The sequence below is a fragment of the Perna viridis genome, chromosome 5, assembly GCF_037379345.1.
Source record: "Perna viridis isolate PV_CMFRI_1.1 ecotype Kerala chromosome 5, ASM3737934v1, whole genome shotgun sequence".
Classification (NCBI taxonomy): domain Eukaryota; kingdom Metazoa; phylum Mollusca; class Bivalvia; order Mytilida; family Mytilidae; genus Perna; species Perna viridis.
The window spans coordinates 18,908,173-18,935,922 of NC_142449.1; the positions used below are offsets into that span (position 1 = coordinate 18,908,173).

General features: G+C 32.5%; 1 protein-coding gene and 1 long non-coding RNA gene across 8 annotated transcripts; one reads left to right on the top strand and one right to left on the bottom strand.

Annotated features, from left to right (window-relative positions):
• Positions 1 to 75: 75 nt before the first annotated feature.
• Positions 76 to 1,173, bottom strand: LOC148616390 (uncharacterized). The gene is made up of 2 exons (XR_015922186.1): positions 1,043 to 1,173; positions 76 to 359 (listed from the first exon to the last, which is right to left on the bottom strand). It is a non-coding gene; the product is annotated as an uncharacterized LOC148616390 (long non-coding RNA).
• Positions 1,174 to 2,158: 985 nt separating this feature from the next.
• LOC148616391 (vacuolar protein sorting-associated protein 4-like) lies at positions 2,159 to 20,691 on the top strand. Of its 7 annotated transcripts, none has more exons than XM_088583383.1 (12): positions 2,159 to 2,297; positions 4,036 to 4,093; positions 4,455 to 4,569; positions 6,337 to 6,486; positions 6,934 to 7,053; positions 7,744 to 7,781; positions 10,154 to 10,269; positions 12,110 to 12,325; positions 14,183 to 14,314; positions 15,913 to 16,000; positions 16,933 to 17,073; positions 18,397 to 20,691. In XM_088583383.1, the coding sequence occupies exons 2-12, from the start codon at positions 4,058 to 4,060 to the stop codon at positions 18,514 to 18,516; spliced, it is 1,272 nt and encodes a 423-aa protein (XP_088439509.1). In that variant the 5' UTR covers positions 2,159 to 2,297; positions 4,036 to 4,057; the 3' UTR covers positions 18,517 to 20,691. The 7 variants fall into 7 exon arrangements, with proteins under 7 accessions (XP_088439509.1, XP_088439506.1, XP_088439504.1 ...); XM_088583380.1 differs by lacking the exon at positions 12,110 to 12,325 and adding an exon at positions 13,414 to 13,635 and having other exon boundaries at positions 2,168 to 2,297; XM_088583378.1 differs by lacking the exon at positions 12,110 to 12,325 and adding an exon at positions 13,414 to 13,635 and having other exon boundaries at positions 2,291 to 2,324.
• The last annotated feature ends 7,059 nt before the right edge of the window (positions 20,692 to 27,750 follow it).

Here is a 27,750-nt window from a genome sequence, read left to right on the forward strand (position 1 = left end):
GAAACTTAAAGGGCGGGACAGAAGGATACAAAGCGGTCATTCCTGTTATTTACATACAAAGAACTTGAGGAAATGTTATATTACAGATTTAATATAACTATTGGAAAATATTAGCAAATAGAAAAAAAAACTGAGCAATGCTCACTAACTTGATACCCCAACTCATGCATTTGATAACATGCACCCTTTAACCTCTATTTTGATTTTGGAACATATATTAAATGTTCTGTGAAAGTTTCATTCAATTCCATTCAGTGGTAGAGGAGGAATACGGATAAGAGATGGGTCCACAGTCCCCATATTCACAAATGACAGAGTCCATGTTTCTGTGGAATCCTCAGTTTGATTTGGATCAAAATCTAAAATAGAAGTGCACAATTAGAACATGTATTAAAATATTGAAAAAAGTTTCATTTAATCCATTCAATGTATAAGAGGAGTAACGGATAAGATAGCTCCCCCCATATCCCCATATCAACAACTGACAAAGTACATGTTTTGTTATGTGAAACCCCCTAATTGATTGGGATCAATTTCTAAAATTGTAGGTGCAGACTGAAACATGCAATGAAGATTATATGAAAGTTTCATTCAATTCCATTCAGTGATATTATATTAACATATGACAAAGTCCGTGGTTTTATTTTCAATGTGAAACTTCCATATTGATTCGGATCAAATTCTTATATAGGAGGTGTACAATAAGATCATGTAATAAAGATTCTGCGGAAGTTTCATTTACTTCCATTCAGCAGTATAGAGAAGTAACGGACAAGCGATGGGTCCCTCATGTCCGCATATCAATAAATGAAAAAGTCCATGTTTTGCCATGTGAAGACAGACTGACAGACAGACAGAAACTTTATTTAAAATCTATGGTATGTAAGTACAAACACAAGCTCTGTAGAGCTTTTTACCGACACAAATAACAGCAACACATTACACACATACAATACATAAAAAAGCAGGAAGAATAATCATAATATCTACTAAATGGACATGAAGCATGCAAACACAAATCAAATGAAAATAAAATTATAACCATTCAGATTAATAAAGGTCTGAAAACTTCCCAACGATGTTAAAAGCTGGCCGAGTGGACTAGGGCGCTGGACTTTGTGCAGGCGGTGTTGCCATAGATGTCACAGCGGTACGAGTTCGAATTCCGCGCAGGGAACGACCAAAAATTAGCATCGCACATTTGACAGTTCTAACACCGTTGGGAAATTTTCGACGTTTGTATATATATATATATATATATATATAATTGTAACGATAAAAAAGAGCCGCATCTGCATGAATTGCTTTCCCAGTTGTTGATAAGACCTTTAAACTGGTTCAAGTTTATCTGTGCAACTCATTCCACACCGTGGCTCCAGCATATCTAAAAGAGTGCTGACCAAAATTTGTTGTTCTCACCTAGGAATTTCGGTTAGACTGTGACAATATCCCTTCAGCACCTGCGTATAGAGTGTTCATATCACAACTTCTACGTTATGCCAGTCAGAATTTCCTCTGACCCTATCCTTATTTGGATATTGATATGTCGGGATGGAGTCAGAATGATGTGCCATACAAAAAGTTGGAGATTTAGCGGTACCGCGGAGTACCGCCCTTCAACCGCTTGTAACGACTTTCAAGTTAAAATTGTGCATGTCACACCTACCTAGTTCGATTCCGGAATCATTTTTCTGTATGTTGATACCAAATTTGCTACAAAAATTACATTTATTATTGAAGTTTCGATAATTTTGCACGAGAGACCCTGTTTTGTTGACATTTTGAACGATGTGCCATACAAAAAGTTGCAGATTTAGCGGTAACGCGGAGTACCGCCCTTCAACTGATTTAACCCAGCAACTGAATAAATGACTTCATGCCAAATTTAGTTTGCGATTGTAATATTCGACAATATTCTAATATAAGGTTCATGTTGCTTGTGATGTGGCAACGTTTGCAACTCGTTGGATTTCGTTTCCATAATATAAATGAAGATTTCGTTTGTTTTTATTGGATTTCGTTTTCTTTTTCGTTTCGTTTCTTTTCTAGGTTGAGCAGTAGCAGTAAACCATATGATTACGATTAGATAGGATAAGCTTTATTTAAAATCAGCAAAACAAATGACAAAAAAAAACACTGTTCCCATTTTACAGCTTTTTCAGACATGTACAGAAATGATCTGGTATAAAATTCCGGAAACAGTTTCGAGAGGGAACCTCAGCGTAAATAGAATAGCCTCTTCTACTGGTTCCTTGTCTGGTATAGCACTTCTTTAGCTTGGGCTAAATTGAGAAAAGGTCAGTAGACGATAAAGTTTAATTTTACTATGTACTTCTAATTATCACTTTCGCAAGTCTCAGTTGACAGATTCCCTACACCATCAGCCCGGGTCGTATTAATGGTAGTCTGGGCAACTGACCAACAGGTTACACCCTGATTTCGCAATAGGCGTCGCACGTAACTGCTATAGCTTAACTTAACTTCTTAAGGCCAAGAAAAATAAGAGATGTCTGTTTAACTTTAGGGACTTATCATTATTTACCTGGGATGGGGGTGGCCATTTTGAAATCGAACATATAAAATTTTCTTACCCCCATGATTTTTCACTTTTTAAACCCCCCCCCCTTGAAAACATTTAAAAAAATGTGTCTCCCTCCCCCCTCTATTAAACATGCCAAAATTTTAACATGCAAAACACTTACCTTTGACACACATGATATGTGGGACATACTTGAAGATTCACAAGTTCTTAAATGTTTAATTTAATAGAAATAAGGCACATTTTAGTGATTCAAATGAATCTCACAAGTTATTAAAAAAACTCTCTGCTTCTGATTTTATTGAAACAGAAGCAGTTGAGATGTTAAAAAATTCATACAATAAAAATATCAAGTCTTCAATTCCAAATCATAATACTTATGAAAAATCAGATCAAAATCAAGCAGAATTAGACACAGCTCTTGAAATTCAAGATATAGATAAGGAATATGAATCGTCGGGAGATGAGTTGGACCCGTTTGATTTAATAACTGTTAGGGTTTTAGGTTCTGATGGTTATGTTGATGTGTGAACTTGATTTTACCAGTGACATAAAATGCATATATGCATTATTGTACATGTATGTGAAAATAAAATAAAATGTTTAATGGTGGTAAAATATGTTTTTGTTTGACTGGTGTAATGCTCTGCTTAAGTAAAAATTTTGATCCCCCTGAAATCCATGTGCAAAAAAAAATGATCCTCCCTCTTTGAATTTATAAAAAAATCTGAACCCCATTTTCCACTTACAGAAAAAAACTTGATCCCCCTGCATTTTGACCAGCCCTTCCTCCCAGGTAAAAAATGATAAATCTCTTAAGGTTACAATACCTATTCTTTCACATTTTTTTGGGTATTTGTTTGTGAAATGCTGATTAACTATAATTTTTAGTTGAGCACCATAAGAGTCTAGAAATCTCTTCCCTATTTTTATCCTTCAAGACCAAAGTAACCTTAAACAGACATAATGTTTTCTTTGTATCTTACTTGTGTCTTTGTAATATACTACTAAAGTCACTTACCAAGATATTTTTTTTTGTCTGTGACCAGAACTTCTTCAGAAAACCGCTTTGAGCTCTGAATCCCAATAGGGATTATTTTCCAGAGCAAAATATCAACAGTATGTCAGGCTTTATATTGTAAGACAATGTTCTCTATCAATATTGATAGCTATGGGTAAGATGTCCACTTGGACGATATTGTCTGGTAGGTGGTTCAAGTGAACTGAAATGTCCACAAAGAAATAATGTTTTTATTTGGCTTCTTTCTGCATTGATTGTTTAACTTAAGCAGTTCATTTTGACCATTCAAATAAATGCTGGTGCTGGCAGTATCGGGACCAACCCTCTGTAACCTTGTGCGTCAGGATCAGATTGTGACTAAATCTTCCATCTTATTTGACAGGAAAGGAGAAAAATAGAGTGGTAAGAATTACTTGCCAGTGAAGACTACTTTATGACTTGGTACCAGTACATGTGTTACTTTTTTATACTTCAGGTGAAATTTCAGCAGGCAAAAAATGGATAAAAAGGATGATAAAGATACAATACAAGAGGTAAATTTAGTTGAATATTTAGTGGTTACATTGTAAGTGTTATAATAGTAATTTAAACAATTAATTTACTATGGTAGTACTTTATTTGTAAGTACATGTACCAATTTTCATGGTTTTGGGAAAAGATGACAGTTTGCAGATTCTTGCATTCAATGATTTGAAAACTCCATATATGAACGAATGAGATTTTTTTTCATTTTTAATGGAAATCAAATTTTATGGTTTACAAAACCAACAAAAGCATGATTGAAATTGGTATGCAGGTTTACACTAAAACTTTAGTTTTTGTCAAAGTAAGTAATATCAACTAGGCTTAAATACTATGAAAGAAACAAATTCTGAGGAATGCATTTCTTTTAAGCAAAAGGACTCACCATTGATTGATAAAGCCAAGGTAGCTACTAGAGAGAATAGACCAGCTGAAGCTTTAGAATTGTATGAGGAAGAAATTCAAAATTTGATTCAAGAAATTCAAGGTAAAATTGACTAATTTGACTTAAACTGTAAATTTAAGAGACTTGCAGATGACAGAGTGGTGATCCCTTAAGGTTTTTAATTGATATGTAATAGATGGCTTCTGATTTTCATCAATATTTCTGAGGCTAATAGCTGAATGGACTTTTTGTCCCCCGCAACAGGTCATGAGGGGGCATTGAAATGCTGGGTCTCCGTCCGGGTTTTCCACACTTTTTTTGTAATGCTCCTACCAAATAAGTTTGTTTTCGGTATGTAGCCTTATTACGATGAGTTACAGATTAAGTTCAACTTTGGTTATGGTTAAATGATTTTTATAGAAGTTATGGCATTTGGACTTAGAAATTTTCAGTGAATTTTAAGTTTTCTGCACTTTTTTTTGTTATGCTTTTACCAATTGATTTTGTCTTGTGTATGTAGTCTTACTATGAAAAATTACAGATTAATTTTTACTTTGGTTTTGGTTGTATGATTTTTACAGATGTTATGACTGTTGGACTTAGAAAATTTAAGTGAGTTTAAAGTTTGAAATGTATCTTTTTTATGTGGGGGACATTGGAACGCCATTATTTTTATTCAGTAAAACATTCCTTTTGCTCAAAATAATAACATAACAAAACTTTGTACATAAAAGAAAAGACCACCATTTTTATTCATTGTAAATACATGTACAAAATGTAAGTTATTGTCTGTGGATCTGTGTGAAGCTTATACAAGGTTTCCTATCATCAAAGGAAAGTTTAATTTGAATGAAGGGATTGTAGCTCCAGTAGTTTTGGAATTAGGAGCCAAAAGTATGTATACATTGCTTAGCTCATGTCCACTGCCAATGGGGTTTCATCATGGTTTGATCTTGAATATTGTGAAAGTATATTGTTTGTCAGGTTATTTTTATTCAGTAAAACATTCCTTTTGCTCAAAATAATAACAAAACAAAACTTTGTACATAAAAGAAAAGACCACCATGTTTATTCATTGTAAATACATGTACAAAATGTAAGTTATTGTCTGGATCTGTGTAAAGCTTATACAAGGTTGTAGCTCCAGTAGTTTTGGAATTAGGAGCCAAAAGTATGTATACATTGCTTAGCTCATGTCCACTGCCAATGGGGTTTCATCATGGTTTGATCTTGAATATTGTGAAAGTATATTGTTTGTCAGGTGCCAATTTTTGTGGCTTTTGTGGGTAGGACAAACCATGAGATTTGGTTCCCTACAAAAAGTGGATTTCCATTGATGTGTGTACTGAAAACCTCAAAACCACAAACTCAAGAATCCACAAACTTGTGTTTCCTCCTTAATCCACAGAAAGTGGTATCCACGAATTAAAGTACTTTTACAGTAATATCTGGTTTGGGTTTGACTCAGTTTTCAAGCATCCTTAACTGAACTTGGTTTGATAATTTTTTTTGGTTTTATTGATGCCACATTGAACCATGTATTTAGATTATCTATTTTGGATCAGAATAATCAGAATAAGTACATTTTGAATTTTCAAGTTCTATGATCATATTTATTCTGTGTCAAAAACCAATGCTTTGTCAAATATTTGATCACAATCAATATTTAATCACAATAAAATTTAAGGCTTGAATGTTCATACTTTTGAAAAATGTTCAAGTTTTGACCTTTTCAATCATATCAAGTATTGCCTTGCAAAGCATTTTATTTACGACTTGAAGAAAACAACTGGGAAAAAAAGTTTAAGTAAGGCATGGTTAATAGCTTCAGGATAGTTTTTTTTATTATGGTTTCATTTATCTTTATAGATAAATCCTTGCCTAATGACAGGAGAAGTAGACTGAAAAGACAATGCTCACAATACTTGTCTATGGCTGAGGTGCTGAAGATGGAGATAGGTGTTGATACTCAATCTGAACCATCTATTGATGACGAAGAACTTGAGCATATATTAGATGGTAATTTTGTTACATCAATAGATATATCTGATAAAGTAAAACTTAAGATTGATGTAGCTTACAATATACTATCTTGACTGCTATCTTGACTAAACTAATCTCTAGAAGTCATTATATACCATGTCTTAGTAAAATTCAGCCATGAAAATAAAGAAAAATCATTGTTAATTCATCAGGATTATTTCATTGTCCTTTATAAATACTTTCTGTCTGTTACATTATCATGTTTTAGATGATATTTAAAGAACCTCAATCTTTTCAAACTACAATACAGTGTTGTTGATATAAAAACATAGGTCAAAGTTACAGCATTTACTGTGTAGGGTGTATTGTCCTTTGAATAGAAATTCAGGATTTTTTTTATGTTTCTGGGAGATATTTGAAGTGCCCCACATTTATGTCAGCTCAAAATCTCTACTTAACATATAATCATTTTCTTGTTTTAAGTGGTGACCAATATAGATCCTCCAGAATTTTCATTGGACGATGTATGTGGATGTCGGGAAGCCATAGATCAACTGAAAGAATCTGTTATTTTACCATGCAAGTTCCCACAGCTGTTTACAGGTATTATGCATGATATTGTATTCTCACCTAAATGTTAATACCCTGGTAGTAGTTAGTACATGACTATAAATTCTGTTGGACTTCATATTATATTATATTAAAAGCTGCTGGGTATAAAACATTTGAGTGTGTAGTGTTTCCTACAGTTGGTTTAGGGAGGGCATGGTGTCCTGCCCTTCTTGATGAACTTTATAAGTGGCAATAGGGTATATAAGTCTTGTCATTTGAGTTCATGATTTTATGAGAATAGGTCCTTGTCTGCCATTCAAATGCATAGAGATTTGTCATTAACATATCAATGGGTTCAATATTAAAAGCAAAATTCCTTTTTGTGTAATAATACTGATAAAAAGTGACAAATATCTAGTTCTGCAGGATAAAAATATTAGTAAAAGCATAAAATAGAAGATTTTGCATTGTGACGCAACATTTTGATTTCCAGGAAGTAAACAATAAAATGCAGATTGGTCTTCAGATTTTAGTATGTTTTACATTGGAAATTCCAGAAGGGAAACTGGAACTAGAATGATATTTACAAACCCTAAGGTCAATTTATGGTTGCATGATGTGTCTTCAGATTTACATACTGAATGGCTGTATTACTTCTTTGAAAGCTGCACTGAACACTAGTTTAAATTCCTGTAATGCTATAATAAAGAGTATGTAAAATCAAATGTGGTTTTATTTCAGGCCGAAGAAGACCCTGGAAAGGAGTTTTACTGTATGGTGTAAGTGTTTTTATGTAAAATATGATAGTGTGAATGTATGATTTAGGGTCTATCTTATATAAAAACTTAATATATGCAATATAAAGTAAAATACTTATATCAAGAATATTTCACTTCTAGTTTAAATGTTAATAGGCTGTCCATGTAAAAGTCAGGCAGATCCTATGATGTGAGTGGCAAAGGGTGAATTTTATCCCACTGAATTTTTTTGTTTCAATGTTATGTATATACCATATATATGTCAAATAGTATAAAGTTTGTTTTTAATCAACAATTGATGGCACAGAAAGAGATTTTGAAGTTCCCTAACAAAGCAACAAAATTTTGCTCAAATTAAAGTCATCTCCCTTTTTTAATGAATTTCAATGCTTTCTGTGTAATTTATTTGTCTTTTATTGTTGCAGTTAATCCAAAACCGACATTCCACTTTGAAATGCATTTGTGATATAAAATTGGTGAAAATTTTGATAACAAAATTTTACATGTGCCACTCACTGCAGTTGTCATTGGACACCCTCTTAAGAAGAGGAAATAAACATAAAACTATTTATAGAATTAAAAGTGTCCTTAAAGAGATTTGATCTTTACATCTTATTTTCCCCCTTGGCCTCTAGCAAAAGACAAATGAACTTTGTAATGATCCGTGTCCTTCCATTTGTCCATCAGCCTATCTTCCGTATTTATAGAGGCATCTCTTCTGACACTGCTTATTAGACCCCTACTCAATGTAGGTAGTAGTTTGGAATCACCTTGTTCATCCTTCATTCTGTCCGTCATTTCATCTGTCCATCTGTCTGAATTTTGTTGCAATAATCTCTGCTCCCCATGAATGGTTTTGAGTGTTGTCCAATACAACTCTCTGTATGAGTGGGAGTACACCTAGCACGACATGTGCAACTTGATGTTGGAGTTTACTTGTGCCGCTACTAAAACAACTCTTCTGAGGTTGTTGGTTGGATTTTGTTCAAATTGTTATTTGTATCCTACTGCAATTGTTTTATTCTACATTTTTTTGTGTGTTTTGATGTGCTGCATAAGGATGATTTTTGTTTTAATGCAAATGTTTTCATTTTTTGCTCTCCTGGCCTTTTGTCATTACTTTTCTTAAAAAATCTTCTCCTCTGAAACAACGCAATGGATTATTACCAAACTTTGTCATCAGCATCCTTAGGATATATACTTTTAAAAGTTTATTGATTATATAGATCAAGGGTAAAACATGGCCACCATTGCTATTTCTTTTACCACAAGGGTCAAGTTACCAATTTTTACATATATCTCAAAAAGTATTAGAGGTATTGGAAAATAAACGTGACTTTTTTCTTCAGCTTGAAAAACTCCACAAAAGTATACTTTGGATCAAAGTTATCAGGCATTTCTTTGTTAGCGTCATTGGCCTTGAAAGGTGAAAATTGATGTTTTTTGCAGCCAATATCTTGAAAATTATAATAGATCAGACAAAAATTTGAATTGATGAAATAATCCCTACGTTTTTTGTAATTTTCAGCCAATATCTTGAAAATTATAGAGATAGGAAAAAACCTTTTACTGATGAAATGATCCTTATGACAAGGCTTACAGACATGTTCATTGGGTCAAATCTGCTGGATGACTACTTATTAAGGGTTATTGTGCTTGAAAGGTGAAAAATGACAATTTTTATCAATTAGTGGTCAATATGTTGAAAACTGTAATAGATACAAAAAAACTTACAACTGATGAAATGATCCTTCTGATAGGGTCCATTAAATTATTCTGGGTCAAAATTGTTTGATACTCCTTGGTAGAGTTGTCCTTGAAATGCGAAAAATTAGGTTTCTGCAATATTCAGTCAATATCTTGAAAACTATTTGAAATAGGAAAAAACTTTCATTGATAAAATAATCCTTATGATAAAGCCTACAAAAGTCTAAATTGGGTCAAAGTTGTAGGATGACTCTTTGTTAGAGTTAATGCCCTTGAATGGTGAAAAATGAGTTTTTTTTGTATTTATTAGCCAATATCTTAACATCTACAATAGATAAGAAAAAATTGTTTCAATTTGATGGTATGATCCTTATAAGACATATTAAAGACTTTATTTGGGTGAATGTGGTCAGATGACTTCTTGTTAGAGTTATTGCCCTTGAAAGGCAAACAATTAACCAGGTGACTAAATTATCCAAATTTATTCTAATCAGTATACTGGTACATATACATTGCTATATACAGAAATCAACTTAAAATACCAAAATCAGTTAAAATTCTTATTCAGATTGAAAGGAACATTGTTTTTCATGTATATACAGTTAATCTTTGTAAAATAATTGTCTTAGCATGTCTCATAGAAATTTTATTGTACATTTTGATATATTATACTTAATGAAATATAGGCTCCAGGTACTGGCAAGACCATGATAGGCAGAGCTCTAGCCAAAGAGGACATCAATGCTAATTTCATCAAAATATCAGCTGTAGACTTAATCTCTAAATATGTAGATTCTGAAAGGTTAGTTAAGTATGAAAGTTCATGTATTTGAATGAAGTAATTTAAGTTAAAATATTCTTGATTTCCAATTAGGCCAGGAAAAAACAGTGTGTTTACTGTCACATGCTGAAAAAAAAATAGAGTCGGTATGTTGATATATGTTTTTTGTTTTTTTTTGAGGGGGAAGGAGTTCAGTTGTAGTTTCTTGACTAATAAGCTACATAGAGAGAAAACAAAAGACACTGTAATGGTGCACATGCTTGTCTATCAGCTAGTTTTCTTTTTAAATTGCTGGCACTGGAGGCCGCCATTATTGTTTAATACGATAAATACTGGTACCAGTGACGGAAAAGGTTGGAATTTCAGGAATCAGAAAAAAATGCTGATAAAAAAAGTGAGGATTGGTCGGGTGACCGTTTACACACATATTTTTTTTGGCCTTTATATTGGACTTATTTTATAGATGAGACTTTTGAAATGTTTCTTTTGTTTCAATCTGGGTGTATACTTTATCTTAAAACATACAATAAATTACCCTTTTTTGTTCTGGTGACTGACTGTTCACTGAAGCAACTCTCTGAACATCTAATATATCAATAATAAGAGGCTGTAGTAAAAGCCATGTCACAAAAATATTCAAATTTTTATTAGGAATCGTTTCACAATCAATTCATTAAGTTGATGTTTAATTAGATTCATTAAAAAATGGAAATATATACATTTTATTAGTTTTTTTAAGTCAAGGACATTTAACATTAGAAAAAATTATGTTATTCTTTACTCAGAGTGTGATTGTAATGTAGCATGATATCATTTATTCAGAATGTGAACTGTGTGATTGATATGTAGCATGATATTCTAAACTCTGAATTTGATTTTAATGTAGCATGATATTTTCTATTCAGAGTGTGACTGTAATGTTGCATGATAGTGAGCACCGCAAAGTGGTGTGAGCTCTACGGTTATTACATGTATTGTCCAAATTTTCCTTAAGGTTCCCCAATATACTAATGAAAAAAAGTCATGTCTTGGGAGTAACAAAAAGTGACTGTCCTTACAGAGAAAATTCATCGCTTCCTTAAACCAAACAAATACAAATACATAGGTTAAGATCAGGATTCAGTTAAAATAAATTAATCTTTTCTGATAGTTTTTGAGTCTTTCTATTTTTTTTACTAATATAAAGAAGTGAATATGATGTTTATAAAGAGTTTGGGAAAGATGTGGCTGTACGTACGTGTATCTTTGCTGTTCATCTGTCACTGAAAAATATAACTTCAATTATATTATCCAAATTGAAGCATAGCTTTTCTAAGGTAGAATAGGCACATCATTTTCTTGTTTGGACTTTGCAGATATCGTCTGAATTTTGTTTACGTCACATGATATGTGTCTTAGACTGACAGAGTGTAATTGTTATGTAGCATGATATTCTGATTCTCAGACTAACAGTGATTGTAATGTAGCATGATATTCTGAAACTCAGAGTCTGATGGCAATGTAGCATGATATTGTTTATTCAGAATGTGATTGTAATGTAGTACAGGTACATTTGTATTATATTCCTTAACTCTGAATGTGATTGTAATTTAGCATGACATTATTTATTCAGAGTGTGATGGTAATGTTGCATGATATTTTCAATTTAGAATGTGATTGTAATGTAATATGATATTTCTTACTCTGAGTGTGATTGTTATGAAGCATGATATTATAGACAAGCAGTATAACTTCTACATTTTGCATCATACAAAAATTGTCATTGAAAAACCTGACCTTTGCTTAATTTTACTTACATGATTTCATTACTTATTACCGGTACATGTATATACATATGCAGTTTTAAATCATTGAATTCCAGATTAATCAAAAAGTTATTTATAAAAGCTAGAAGTTCCATGCCATGCATTATGTTTATTGATGATTATGAGCAGTTGTTCTCAGATTATGAACACAATCGACGAATTATAACAGAACTAAGTGTTCAGATACAGGGTATAGGTCAGAATGATGATGCTCTACATGTAATCCTGTCTGCTTGTAAACCATGGGATATACATAGAGGTGTTCTTAGGAGGTATTCTAACTCATACATGCTGTGAAATATTTGGAGGCTTGAAATTGTTCAGTTCTATTTTTTTTTGTTTGCTTTGAATTTTAAGTAGATGACAATATTGTGAATTTTTTCTGCTATTCTGTTTTAAGTTTAAAGGAATAAGGGAACACCCAGTTTGTTTGTCTGTCAATTGCATGTCCACATATCTTTTGAAAGCAACTCCTTCTGAACCATTCGGTGGATTTTGATTAGATTTTATGGGAAAGCAAGATCGCATGTTTAGATGTACATGGAGATAATTATTGTCTAATGTCTTCAAGGGAGATAATCCACATTATGGGTTTTTAGGCATAACGCTTACTAAACAACTCAATAGATTTTGATGACAAATGAAGGCTATGTTAGCTTAAGTGTAGGTGTGCATGAATGAAGATAATTAGTGACAGGTCACTGCAAAGGGGGATAATCCAAATTTAGTGTGTATATGAATTAAGTCAACTTGTAGCATGGGGATTCTGTATTTCTAAGAATTCAACTAAGAATCTCGCAAATCAAGGAATCAACGGGAAGTAAAAAAAGAATTGTTAACATTAAAACAAGCTAAATTTTTTGTTATGTCACGTTTATGGTAGAAATTCCAAATAAGAGTTGTACATGTACCAGTATTTAATAGGATAATGGCTTAGTTGACTTCTATTGAAAAATATATATCCTGCAAGCTTTTTCACTCCTGATCATATTTTCCCCCTTTTTACAGCTTTCTTTATTACATTTCTTGGTTCTCATGCAGGATGTGTTTACAGTATTATGAAAGTTGACAAAAATGTGGACCTTTGAAATCACCTCTGCATGATTGACAAGCAGCCCTATACTGAAGATGTCAAAGAACTTTTTACCTTTTGATAAATTTTGATGGGAAGAGACTTTACTAATGCAATTATGTAGTATTAAACTTAATAAAAATAGGCCTATCCATAAAAAATAGGACTGATTGCATTATTCTCAAGCCTCTAAATCATGTTCCATATTATTACTTAGACTCCTCTCTAGAGATGGGTTTCAACTACCATTTACTGGATATTTTAACCATTCAATTTTGTTTTCTCCAGGTTGATACAGATTCTGTTCAAAAGAGTTAATTCATATTCAAAGCCCTGTATTTTGTTTATTGATGATTTTGAACAATTGTTTGATGAAGATGATGAATACAATCAACGATTTAGAAGATTAAGAACTGAATTTCTGTATAATTTTGTTCATATGCGAGAACATGTTCATATGGTAGTTGGAACTCTCCAGCCTTGGAAGATAAAAGAGGTCTTCCTTGAAAGGTATTTTTCTTACCTCTGTATAGAATTTGAAGGACATATAAACTGAAATTTATTTTAATACTTGCATACATTTATCTACTTGCATACATTTATCTATATCTGATAGAATTGACTACTTTAAATGGATCATCATGACTGTATATGCTACTGTCAGTTATGTATTTTATCTCAGAAAGGATTTTGCTTCAGTAAATTAAAATCATGTGACAGTGATTATACAATAGTTATTAATGATACAGTGAGCACAATTTATGACAAGATATAGTCAGTCTGATTGAATTCAGTTTATCAGCAAAAAAAAACACAAAAAAAGACAAAAACAAGGCACCACACAAAAACATTAGGCACTTTAGTATTACAAAAAATAACAAATGAAGAAAATTTAGATGCCAAGAAATTATGTTCAAATTCAATCATTTGATTATTAGAAAAAAAAATGTAATATTTAAAAATCTATACATTGTTCATGTCATTTTCTGATCTTTTTGAATGTATTGCTTTTTGTCCCAATCTTCTTTCTAAAGATGTATTATATGTTTTACTTTAGATTGAACAGAAGGATTTATGTACCTTTACCAAACACAGAGGCCAGAAAACAACTTATAAAGAATAACCTTAAAAGTTCACGGCACCAACTTGAGGAAGAGGATTTTAACCTTGTAGCAGATAAAACAGAAGGGTTAGTTTTTTACATCACTTGTGATTACAGAAGTATTATCAGGCTATATCATGGTTGTATAGATGTATTATCAGGCTATATCATGGTTGTATAGAAGTATTATCAGGCTGTATCATGGTTGTATAGATGTATTATCAGGCTATATCATGGTTGTATAGATGTATTATCAGGCTGTATCATGGTTGTATAGAAGTATTATCAGGCTGTATCATGGTTGTATAGAAGTATTATCAGGCTATATCATGGTTGTATAGAAGTATTATCAGGCTGTATCATGGTTGTATAGAAGTATTATCAGGCTGTATCATGGTTGTATAGATGTATTATCAGGCTGTATCATGGTTATATAGAAGTATTATCAGGCTGTATCATGGTTGTATAGAAGTATTATCAGGCGGTATCATGGTTGTATAGATGTATTATCAGGCTGCATCATGGTTGTATAGAAGTATTATCAGGCTATATCATGGTTGTATAGATCAGATCTATTCTATCATCTCACAAAACTGTCATAAAACTGCCACAAGATCAGTTCTATGACAGATTTAGAACAGTTCCCTTGAGAGGATAGAACTGTCCTTGAGCCAGCTCTTCTGACATTCCCCTGAGAGGATAGAACTGTCCTTGAGCCAGCTCTTCAGACATTCCCCTGAGAGGATAGAACTGTCCTTGAGCCAGCTCTTCTGACATTCCCCTGAGAGTTTAGAACTGTCCTAGAGCTGGCTCTTCTGACATTCCCCTGAGAGGATAGAACTGATCTCATCTATAATATTATAATAAGATAACCATTTAGCTTTAAGATGGTAAAAAATCAATTGATTGTTTGATGTCACAAATATTTGGTAATTGATAATAAGTAAGTAGAAAATATGAATAATGAATAAATCTGTAGTTATCATATATGATATAGTTATTTTATAGAGGTGGGAAAACACTAATACATTTAATTGTCTAAGTAATCCTTCTTTAAAAAAAAATTGTTAACACTTCAATTCCTTTTTAGGATTTTGGTACGTTTACAAACGTACAAAAAGTACTTTTGATATTCACAATTGATAAAAATAGTCGTAAAGAGCAGTTGTTTTATAGGTGTTAGTCTAATCCATGCTAATGTTAATTCTCAAAGTAAATTTAAGTATACTATAATCAAGATAATATAAGTTTGTATATAACAACTTGCAGAATCAAACAAACAAGTTACAAGTTTGAGATATTTTAATTTCAGATATGAGGTGAAACAAATTCTTACATTTAACAAACTTTCCTTTTTTTTTTTGAGAAACAAGTGCTATATGTAAAACAGTAAATCATGGTCCAAATAAAGGATAGACCTGTCATTCTTGGAATAGCTCCTACTGTTCAGTGTTCAATATTTGCCTTTTAGGGCATTTGTTTTGAATCTTGAGATGATATCTCTCTAAAAACATCCTTGTTTCAAAAGTCTTTTCATATATAGTTAGATTACATCCATATGTTGGCTGGTCTTTTTATACATCTTTTGGTTACACATCTTAAGGCTTAGATGTTTCAAGGAGAAGTGGATTTGGGTACCTCTGTGCACATTGCTTATACAGTACATGTATTTGTAACTCATTTAGGTATACTGGTGCTGATATTATTGTGGCTATTAGAGATGCTTTAATGGAACCTGTCAGAAGAGTACAAAGTGCTACTCATTTTAAGAAGGTTGGTGAATACCAGTATTGCATTTTTGTATAAAATTTAAGAATTTAATTTTAGAAAATGGCTAATGTTTGTATGTCAGTGTTGTTTGCAGTGTCCATACAAACTTTATTTCCATGTGTTAATATTCGCTACAAGTTAACTTGAGAGGGAACATTGGTACAAAATATATTGATATTAGAAATTTTGATTTGTGGCTGAATAATACCCCTTGGATTTTTTAAATTTCACAAATTTATATTTTTATGGACTTTTTTCCTTGCCAAAGATATGACTGGAAAGTGACAAAAAAGTACAAAACTGAAAGAATATCTGAATTTTAGTCAACTTCAAGCTTTCTTCTGTCCTTTTAAGGCAAGAATTATCTGAAGTTTTAATGTTTTCTCATTTGTTATGGATTCAAGTCTCCAAATTCATAATTATATCTTTCAACAGTTTTTATTAATTTTCAGTTGTATTATAGGATAATGATAGCCTTATTTTCTTTTACTCTATCAAAACCTGTTTTTGAGATAATAGGGTTCAAAGTGATCCCATGAAATCACCTTAAAAGTAGAACTTTCTACAAATTTCACAATGATGTATAGTTTCCAAACCAGTTGTTATGTTCATAATGAAATGTAAGTTCCTGTGTTTTAGTGAGTCAAAACTAATATTGTGTCCACACTTGCCCCATGTGAACAGAGATCAACTGTCAGTAGTCATATCATGCTGCACTTACCATACCATGTGAAGCTTTATATTAACATTTCTAAAGAATTATGCCTTTTTTTACTTTATTCTTAAAAGTTTTCAGAAAATGAATTGATTTTTGGTATGCAGTTCTTTTTTCGATGAGTTACAATATCTACTTCATTTCCTATATTTTACAACATTTGACCTCACTGTGAGTAGGGTAATTGGTGTTGTGACCTCTTGATTTTGTTTATTACCAGATAGAAGGGCCAAGTCCAACTGACCCAAATGTCCTAGTAAATGACCTCCTTACACCATGTGCTTCCACTGACTCAATGGCAATACAGATGTCATGGAAAGATATAACAGATGACAAACTTAATGAACCAATATTGACAATGGTAAGTTACAATTTACGTGTACAGTAATCCAAAACAATGCTATGTCCACCCCCTCCCCCCTAAAAAAAAACAAAAAAAAACACTTTTACAATCATAAAAAATTGTCAGTTGTTATTCTTTTAAGTTAAATAATAATGTGGTTGTTTCTTATCCATTGAATTACCTTATTACAACTCTTTTATGAATAGTGGTGGCCACAAATGGTGATCAGTCTTGTATGCTTGTATGTCAATGCATCAATCAACCTGTCTGGCTTGTAACTTTTTTTATAAGTTTTTGATACTTTACATAAACATGATAAAGTATACCACCTTTAGATCTTGCTTGAAGAATTTTGAGCTTTAAATGTGAACTTATTGGTTCATTAAAAACAGATGCACCAAAAAAAACAGTAGACGAACTTATTTCTAGGTCAAACTAATGACTTTGCAATACAGATTCATGTCAGGTCTGTAACTTTGTCGTCTTTTGGGATTAGCATTTTGTATTTGGCATGAGGGTAGATCAGCTAAAATTTTCTGTTTAATTTTGATCCTCCAAAATGTTCATAATTCACTTTATTTAGGTTACGGCGTGTCGTTGGAGATGGTTTCCATCTCAATAATGTTAAGTTTATCTAGACTTCAGTACCCTTTTTAATTTCATCATTCATCTTGAAGATTGAATTAATATCAGCTAACAATACTACATGTATTGACAAGGGCTAAAGCTAAACTGTAAGTCAGGACGAAAAAAAAACAGGATAAAAATCATATCTCCATCACCATAAAAATCATATCTCCCTCATTATAAAAATCATATCCCTATCACTATAAAAATCATATCTCCCTCATTATGAAAATCATATCTCCATCACTATAAAAGTCATATCTCCCTCATTATAAAAATCATATCTCCCTCACTATAAAAGTCATATCTCCCTCATTATAGGAATCAAATAGTTTATTCCTTAGTAATCAATCTGATTAAAATCAGCTGTTATGATATGCTACATTGCCTTACACTCTGATAATAATGCAAATGTTTACGAATAGGGTTTCCATGGTGTCAACAAGTCTGAGCTGGGGTGGCTAATTTTGTAATTTACTTTCGATTATCTCAGGCTCTTTCAAAAATACAATAATTTTCAGATTTTTTTACTTCACTGTGGAATTAACGCAGATGAGATTTCATTGGTTGTATCTGCGAAATGTAGCTCTAACTATTTTTTTTTTGTATTTTTTAAACGCTAGATCGCAAAATCAAAAAAATAAAAAAGATGAAGAGCTACGATTTTGCAGCTGGATTGGTTTAGATTTAGATTAGTACTGTTATTAATTTTAGGAGGACCTTCTGAAAGGTTTAGACAGAACATTACCATCATTGAGCAAGGAAGAGATCCAGCAGTACAAGGATTTTTCTAATCAATATAGTACAGAGAAAACTATTGATGTAGAGTTATAGCTTCCTTTATAAGACAGTTATTCAATATATGTCTATGCTTTATATATGAATAATCATTGTTGAATTGATGGGACATAAAAGACCTTTCCATAACTATACACCTCCACAATAGAAGCCCCCCTGCAGTTACTGAATGCCAATTTTAGGTATAAAGTAGTCCGTGCAGGAGCAGATCCAGAGATTTTGAAAAAGGAGTGTCTAGGCTATTATATGATATATTTTGTCCACATTTTTCATCAAAAGTGGGTTTGCAACCTCCAGAGACCCCTTCTTATGGATCTGCCATTGCAGTTTATGTGTAGTCAGTAGTTTATGATCATTTAACTGTAATCATATTTTACACACATCTTTTACATTGTTTCAGTGTTAATTAATATTAATTACCTTATTGAAAAAAAAATGTGCAGCCTTCACTGTCCATGTCATGTTATGAATTTTGTAATCTTAATTGAATTTTTTAAGGTAATTTGTTATGTTAATATGCTGTTTTGTTTCAATCTTTTTGTTTTGTCCTCCCTCCAAATCAATACTTCATTCAACAGATAAAACAGTCATACTTCATACTAATGTCATAGAATTGTCTTGATGTTCTTTTAAGAATTGGTATAAAGAACAAATATTTGATCTGAAGTGGTCACTTAGTCATTCTTATTTTTAATAGTAATAGAAACTTGTCAGTGGTTATTATTAACAAAGCTTATTGTTGAATATAATAAATTGTTTTGTATCAGTAAGTATGATTTGATATGTTCATGTGTTCAAACAGATGTTTTAAGAATAATAGTGTTATAATCCATATAAATATCAGGCAGATGATTCAAGCCTGCCATAAAAAAACCACAAATTCACTTTTAATTTGGATTAAAAACAGTTACTGACCACATAATCAGTCTTAGTTTGTAATTCAATTATTGTACCTTTGAGACAAAAATCAGGTAGATTTTGTATTGAAATTGGCATCTTGAAAGAGTTATCTTTCTTGATTTGGTTGACTTAAGTTGGGGATAAATGTATGGTCTTCTAAAAATGGTAACTTTTAGAACAGTTCACATGGAAGATTCATCCCCATTGGTACTGTCATATGTGGGAGAATTTTACATAAAAGCAATTTTTTGTAAAAATTCAGTTATTTAGTATTTTTCACAGAAAATATAGTAATCTTCCATCTTACTGTAATTTTTTGTGTTGGAGATTCTTAATATTTCATTGATTTTGTGGGAGTCTCCCCCTAATTTGGAAGGGTTAACAGGTATGATGTTTACAAAAAGAACTGTAGTTATGTCAGAATAGAGCATATAAAGACAAAAAAAAACATTGTACTATAAGGTGTCCTGCACCAGTTTGTTATAATTTTATATGGATTGATACTTTAACTTAAGGTATACCAAGTCTACTTGTATTATATTTTATGGTATATGTATACTGGTAGTAATTGTTGCTGAACTTAATTTCACAGAGTGGAGAAATGAAAGAATCTTAATGAACATGATCATACACCCAATGTACCCTCATGTGAACGCACACTCAAGATTAAAAAGGACTTTTCTTATTCTAGAAAATATCATTTATATGCCAACTTTTTAATTGTACAAGTGGAACAAAATATTGTTTATCTAAAATATAATTCATCTAGGATATTGTAACGAAAGAATCTCCATTCTTTTTCCCATTGTTTTGCCGGAATATTTGTATTTTACATTGTGATATTAAGGTTCTATATACTTTTGGTATCAATATTTCCAGAAACATGAAATTGTTTTTTGTGGTGTCTTTTCCTTTAGCCTAGGGGTGAGGGTTCATGGCTTCTAGTCAGTATCTTGATCAAAGAAACTACACAAAAATATGTATGTTGAAATTTTATTCTATGCATCTATGTTATGTTGATAATAAAATGTTGCTCATCTTGAATTTAAATTTTAAAGTAATTGTAGAACATTGCTTTTAACTTTGTAATTAAATATATTACTTTTTGCACTAAATCAATGTAATATTAAGGCTTCTTTGCTCCTTTGTTTGAGGGAGAAGATTGTGGTATTAATGAGTGCTAATTACTATGGTTTTAGAATACACTAGTTTTATATTATACATGCATGTCTATTATTATTATTCCTTGTTGTATATTTGTTAAGTTTTGTACTTTTTTCTTTTGTAAATTAAAATATTTAACACAACAAATATGACTCTTTCGGTAATATATAAAACAAACATATTAATGATGTGAACTTTACATCAGTGTGATCCTAAGAATAGTTATACTCCATTGTAGGTGTATCAGCATCGGTGAAGTATCACTATCCTTGGCATCACCAGCAGGCTAGAACTAGGTTCCAATCCACAAAAAAAGGCGGTTTAAGGCCCCAACTGTTTTTGAATTAGGGGACAAAAGAGATCAAATACCAACATTTCAAAGAATTTTACTATAAAACTCCAGTAAAAGCATATACATGTCCGATATTGCTCCACAAAGGTCAGGCTGGAATTGATTTTGGGGGTTAAACTTGATCATTTATGAATGAGGGACAAGAAAGAAGTGTTTTCCTATAAATGTCCTGACAATAACTTGAGTAAAGTAAATGAATCATTTTTGAATTACACTACAAAGTTCCATATCTCAAATGAAGACTTGATTGATTTTAGGGGTTGTGATTTAAGCCAAGCAAGAATAACAGGCAACTAATGGGTCAAATTGTTACTTGAGTAAACAGGAATGGATATTTGGAAATTCTACCACAAAGTACAAGAAGAATGGATTTGGTGAATATGTCAAAGAGACAACAACCCCACTGGGATGAAAAATGTCAGCTTCAATGCCAACCATGGGTCTACAATGAAAATAAGGAATCCCTTGCACCACGACGGGCTGTAGTTGGTCCCAACATTATAACAAAACATTATACACGAAAAAGTTGCCCTTAAAGACTCCAGCAACATAAAAGCAATCAGAAAGTGAAGTAGAAATAAGACTTACAGAGAAACATATACAGAGAGGAATGGATTAATTGGGTTACAATCCAATTAAAATGGTTGACCTCTTACATTGTATCTCTTATCAGTACATGTTGTTCATTTCTGTGCATTTACCCGAAGAAACCAGTCGTTCACTATCGATATATTCAAGATGCCTACAAATGCTAAAAAATCTTGAAAAAATGCACAATAAACCATTGGACGATTAGCTAGAAAATGAAAACCCTTCGGGACAACAAACAGTCATCAATCCTAGAAAGGAAATATAAAGAGAAATACTGAGTACCAATTGGAAGTTCCGAAGAGCTGCTTCTGATGATTAAGAAGGCTATTTTTGCCACTCTGTTTTGTTTTGTGTGTGTGTGTGCCAAATTTTAACAAAAGAGTAGCCCAGCCTCAAAACCATCCTGATGTATCACCCATTATTAACTGATGACTTAAAATACAATGTAAATTGCCCCTTTAATACAACAGGAGGTTTTAGCAACCATAATTTATACAGGGCAATTGCCCTGTATTAATTTAATACAGGGCACATGCCCTGTATTAATTCTGGCCCTGTATAAAAGTTAAACTTTGTTTTCAATAATCATGTTGACATTTTTCCTCATGTAATTATGTTGCCAAGTCATTTGCTAGTCTCACTAATCATTTTAAACGCAGTCATCAGGTAATTCAACAAATACATGTTTTTTTGTTGTTGTTGTTTTTTTTTTTTTTGTTTTAAACATATGATCTACCATACATGTAGATCAATTAAATGTATGAAAAAAAGACATATTTTTTTTTAAAAATTGTCAAGAAGCTCAACGGTTTCTGGAGGAGAAAAAGCTAAAGAATGCATTAAAAACCTAATTTGAGAAGGTATCAGCAAACTTGGTATATTAATATAGATCTATATAGAAAAGAACAGTTGGGGTGAATAAATGCATCAAGAGATCTGGAGTGTTACAGTCTTCACTAGGAAATATGTCATACTGAGCTGTATTTAAAGGTTTGTACAGATAACTCCTGTTATTTTAAGTCATCAGTTAATAAAGGGATCATAAAATGGTTATTTTCATATTAATCCTGTATTATGTCCTCATACAGTCGTATTGGGTTTCGACCACTGGTATTGGCCCGAGGCGAAACCAATACGACTGTATGAGGACATAATACAGGATTAATATGAAAATAACCATTTAATAACCCTATAGTATATCGTGCATTTATTAAATATGGAGCTCTCTTTGCATTAGACCGACATTCTGGTCAAGACTCTGGCGTTCATGTTAATGTGCGTGTCTCTGGAACTAGGTACCACGAAACTAAGCGCTTTTATGTGACACATAGGTGTCTATGCGATTTATAGCTCATCAACTGAGCAATAGTTGTAGCTATTTAAGAGGTATGCGTATCTAAGACAGGATTTATTTCAACAATTGTGGCTTCAACAGACAATTTCGACCTGGAGGTCGATTAATTGATTTTTGACTTTGAAAATTCAACCACCTGGCGCAAACAACCCAGTTGTCTTGGGCAGAGCGCTCTAGCCCCCGGTCAGTGTTCTAAGCACTATTTAGTTGCCTTTTACGACAAGCATATCGCTGCTGCAGGCCTATTCTTTTGATACCCAGACTGTACGGGGCAATACAGAAACAAAAACCAAAAGGATAATAGAGACAAGCAGCCATAAGTCAAAAACCATCAGCTATCAAATACTAATGCAACAAACCAAAAGAATAAAAACTAAGACAAATAGAGTACAAACTAACATCACAAACCTAGAATATTTTTTTCTTTTAATGAACACTCCTTATAGAACCTGAAAAGTATCTTTATCAAGACATTTTCTAATTAACCAACATGTAAATTTCTTGTTAAAACATTCCCAATTGTCCAACATTATTTTAACCTTTTTTACCTGTAATTTTCAAATGTTGGACAATCGGGAAGACACCAACTAGAAGTTTGTAGTTCAATTATGCAGTATGTCGGAAAGTTTGGTGTTCATTTATCTAGGTTGTTGAATTCATTTACTGTAGTAAACCAATATAGAATCTGAATATAACACAAACTGGAGTACTGCTACGATGCCACGTGAATTTAGGCATTTAACTGTAGAAAAATTTTGAACAACAAAACTGATCTGTTCTATCTACAAAAGGTCCAGAAATAATCATATAAACACGTAATATACCCAATGTATCACATGTATAGATACCACAGAAATTGAATAGTATCTTGTCTACATATGTCAGTATATCTAAGTCGTTATTCACTTCTTCATTGCACATAAACAAATAGAACAAAAACATGAGTGATTATATTAATTAAACCACTAAAGGAGAAGGGACAATGAAGAGTCTTATTGGCATAAAATATAATTGAAAATTAATCAAGATTTAATTGTGAATTTTGAGACTTAAATCCTTAACAAATGAGAAAATATTTAGACTTCTGAAAATGGTAAAGGAATTACTCGAAGTTTACCAAAATTAGTATTCTGTCAATTTTGTTCTTGTACTTTTTGGTCTATTTCGGGTCATATTTTTGGCAAGGAATGGTGTCCACACCCAAGAAACAACATCGTATTTAGTGAATACATTTACATTTGTAATTTCTTTATATGGTGCACAAATTATATCTTTAAATTGTTTTAAAATATTTTTGACAGAAAACTACACGATAAATTTGCAACGATTACACTTTCAAGAAAGACTCTCTCTGTAATGTCGAAAAAAATATATATAGTCAGTCGGAGCGGAGTGACCGATGGCATAGTATACTGCTCCTCGAGATGTCGCCTCCATCTGAAACGTTCTATATATAGGAATCATTTAGATATATTTTGTTGTGTTAGGGGAATACTCGCTCTTGGTAGGGGGTTGGTGGAGTTGTGATGGATGACGCGGTACTTTTCTTATTCTTTTTCTGGCATTATGTCCGTGATCGTTCGGATACTGCACGTTTTCATGGTAAATAAAGATATTAAGTTTAACACTTTATTTGTCCAAAACTTACACACAGTGATCAAAAATATTTTTCTAAATATTTTTGTTTTATATTATTTATACTTTTATTCAATTAATCAATACATTTCGTTTATTTATTTTATTAATAAGAATTTACCTATTTACTTAGTTGCTTTAAAAAACATAAAATGTCATTGCAGTACGGCTTCTGTTTTCTGTCTTGCAATTTCGAAAGGCCTATCCTTTAACAATAACAATCGTTATCCCCATAAACCACATATTTGGTACAGAGACATATAACATATAAATACAATACGTGCTATACAAAACTATTTACCGACAAGTTAGACACATTACAGGACGTATCGATGATGTTAGTCAGGGGGGCTCACTCTTTTGTTTATAATTTTAATTTAATAAATTTACACAAATTAGTCAAACTTTTTTTATCTTTCGTTGGCATTGTTGCTCTAAAACCTAAAATACACGGGTGCTTTAAAAGCTCCTTGTTGATACACAGTTTTCTCTCTGTTGCAAGTGATGGACATTTCATAATAAAATGGTATTCGTCCCCTATTTCTAAGTTACATAGAATACAAAAACGATTTTCTCTACTGATATTTTACCAAGGACCTGTTTCTATTGGTAATGTATGGTTAACTGTTATAAATCTACATAATGTGAAAGATTTTTCTCATCGAGAGTTTTAAAATATTCTTCAAAACTAAGAGTTTCTTTATAAGTATAAATCCTATAGTTTACAGTTTTCGCACCAATTGCATGTGATACTTTCGTCAGAAGATAGTCTGTACTGATCATAGCTTAACCTTGCATATTAACCATTCAATATTCAAAACATTTTGCGTTAACCAAATATTTGATAGCCCATACACATTAAAGTTTCTTCAATAGGTTTTTTCCGAGGTTCCCATTGCCTAGCGGGCATATATGTCGCTAAAAATACTCACCAAGCCCCTGTGGGCCAATCTAGAGTGATCACCTTGTATACATTGTCCTTTTAACACCCCGAAATATATCAATTGAGCAACAAGCAATCTCTGAATAAATTCATAATTGTATATTCTATCTAATTAAAATTCTTGCATATTCGTATAGAAAATAAGGGGTGACATTAGACAACCTTGGCGTATTTCTTGTTAGTTCATTGAAGGATGGTGAGAGTTGAATTGTGGAAGACTTGGCATTTCGTAGAGTCATTGGATAATCTTGATAATCTGATTCCACAGTTTCTTAGTACCTTCCAAAGTGCATTTCTGTCAACTAGGCTAAGGCCTTCTTGAAGCCCACGAAGTGAATGTAGAGGGGTGATTGCCATTCTATGGAATGCTCGATGATGACCCGTAACGTGGCAATTTGGTCAATACATGATCGATCAACCTGGGCAGTAGTTGAATTCGTCTCCCAGGACATTAACCCGGGTTAAAAATACATTAACCTTGGTAAAAAAAAAATAACAATAACGGATACACAGGTAAGCACGTGTCTTGTTTACATTTCATTTCATTTATTTCTTGATTAGTTTTCAAATAAATAATGACAGTTACTGACCATATTTGTGCCACATTATATCACGATACGTAAATTTGAAAAGGATCCTAGCATTGTATTCGAACTTTTTTTTCTTTTACGGCTTCAGTCCGACGGTCTTCCTTGCTATTGATTAACCACTTTCGCTTTGTAATCAGATTTGTTAAAAAAAAACAACCCTTACAGCACATACGTGGATTAAGGGTCACCAGAAGTCACATGCATATGAAATTATCTAGGTCGATTTTTATCAATTTAGATCGAAGATCAGAATTGATATAGCAGTCGCCAGGGCAATGAAGATTTGTAAAGCCTCCATTGATATACCCTGTTAAGGTTAAAATGCAGATAGTAAAGTCCTCTTTGTAGGTATTTTTAATATATTCTATGTTATTTACACAAATAAACAAACCCATTAAGCGACTTTTGCTGCGAACTTATATGCTGATAAATTTGACGATCTAATTAACCCGAATAATCCTGTCGTTATATTAAGTTCCCAACGATCACTCATCGAGAGTAGAGGTTACAGACCACCAATTCAACCAATGAGCATTCGGAATGTACGCAAAAATAGTCCTGCGCAGAAATTACCCCTGTTCCTCATAGTGCTGTGAAAAAAGTTCTCATCTTATTTAAAAAATTTAAACAGTTTCTGAAAGGAAAAACATTTCTGTACATTTTATAGGTGCATTTTGCTTCTTGTGATGTGAAGCCTAATCTCCATAATGATTTTTAAATATACCCCTATCTTGTGAAAACACTGGGATTTCCCATGCTATTTATAGACCCTTCACTTCCGGTGACCAGTACTGCACTGCAAGTCTGCTAACCCCACATGCCATTCTGAGGATTGTGAGCTGACATATGTAGAATCATGCTGATATATAGTCATCTGCAGGTTAAAGTTAAGGTAAAGTCCAGAGAAGCCATTGAATATTGTGAAATTAGCATAGAAGCCTATGGGAAGTGGAATTAGTGGTTTTTAGCCTAGAAGAGGAACGGATACGGAGAGGGACTGGATTATTCGGGTTATGATCCAATTGAAATAGTTGACTTAAAACCTCTTATCGGTGCATGTCGTAAATTTATATGCATTTACCAGAATAAACTAATCGTTCGCTGTCGAGATATTCAAGTCTAAGACGCACAATAAACCATTTGACGATTAGATAGAAATGAACACCCTACGAGATGATAAAAGCATGACCTAAATATACATGTGTATTATACATGTGTATGTCTCTATAAATAGTCATTAATCCTAGAAAGAAAATATAAAGAGAAGTGTTGAGTACCAATTGAAAGAGTTATCTTCAGATATTTCATGCAGGCCCTGGCGGATCCAAATATTTACAAACAAAATGGGCGGTGGTTCCGATCTTCTATAAGAAAGGGAGATCCAGGCTATTATCTGCCTCTTGTTTTGTTTTTTTTTTAAATATTTTTCTTGCCAAATTTTAAACAAAAGAGTAGCCCAACCCCCGAAACCATCTTAACGTATCACCACGTACATCGTGCATTTATAAAATGTGAAGCATTTATTTGCATTAAATCGACACGCTGGTCAAGACTTTGGCGTTCATGTTATCGTACGCGTCTCTGGAACTAGCTATAGATGCCCAGAAACAAAGCTCTTTTAAGCGACACAATGTGTCTATAGATGCGACAATCTGTAGCACTTGAGACATGTAGCTCATCGACTGAGAAATCGTGGTAACAAGTTGAGAGGTACATGCATCTAAGGACAGGGTTTATTTCA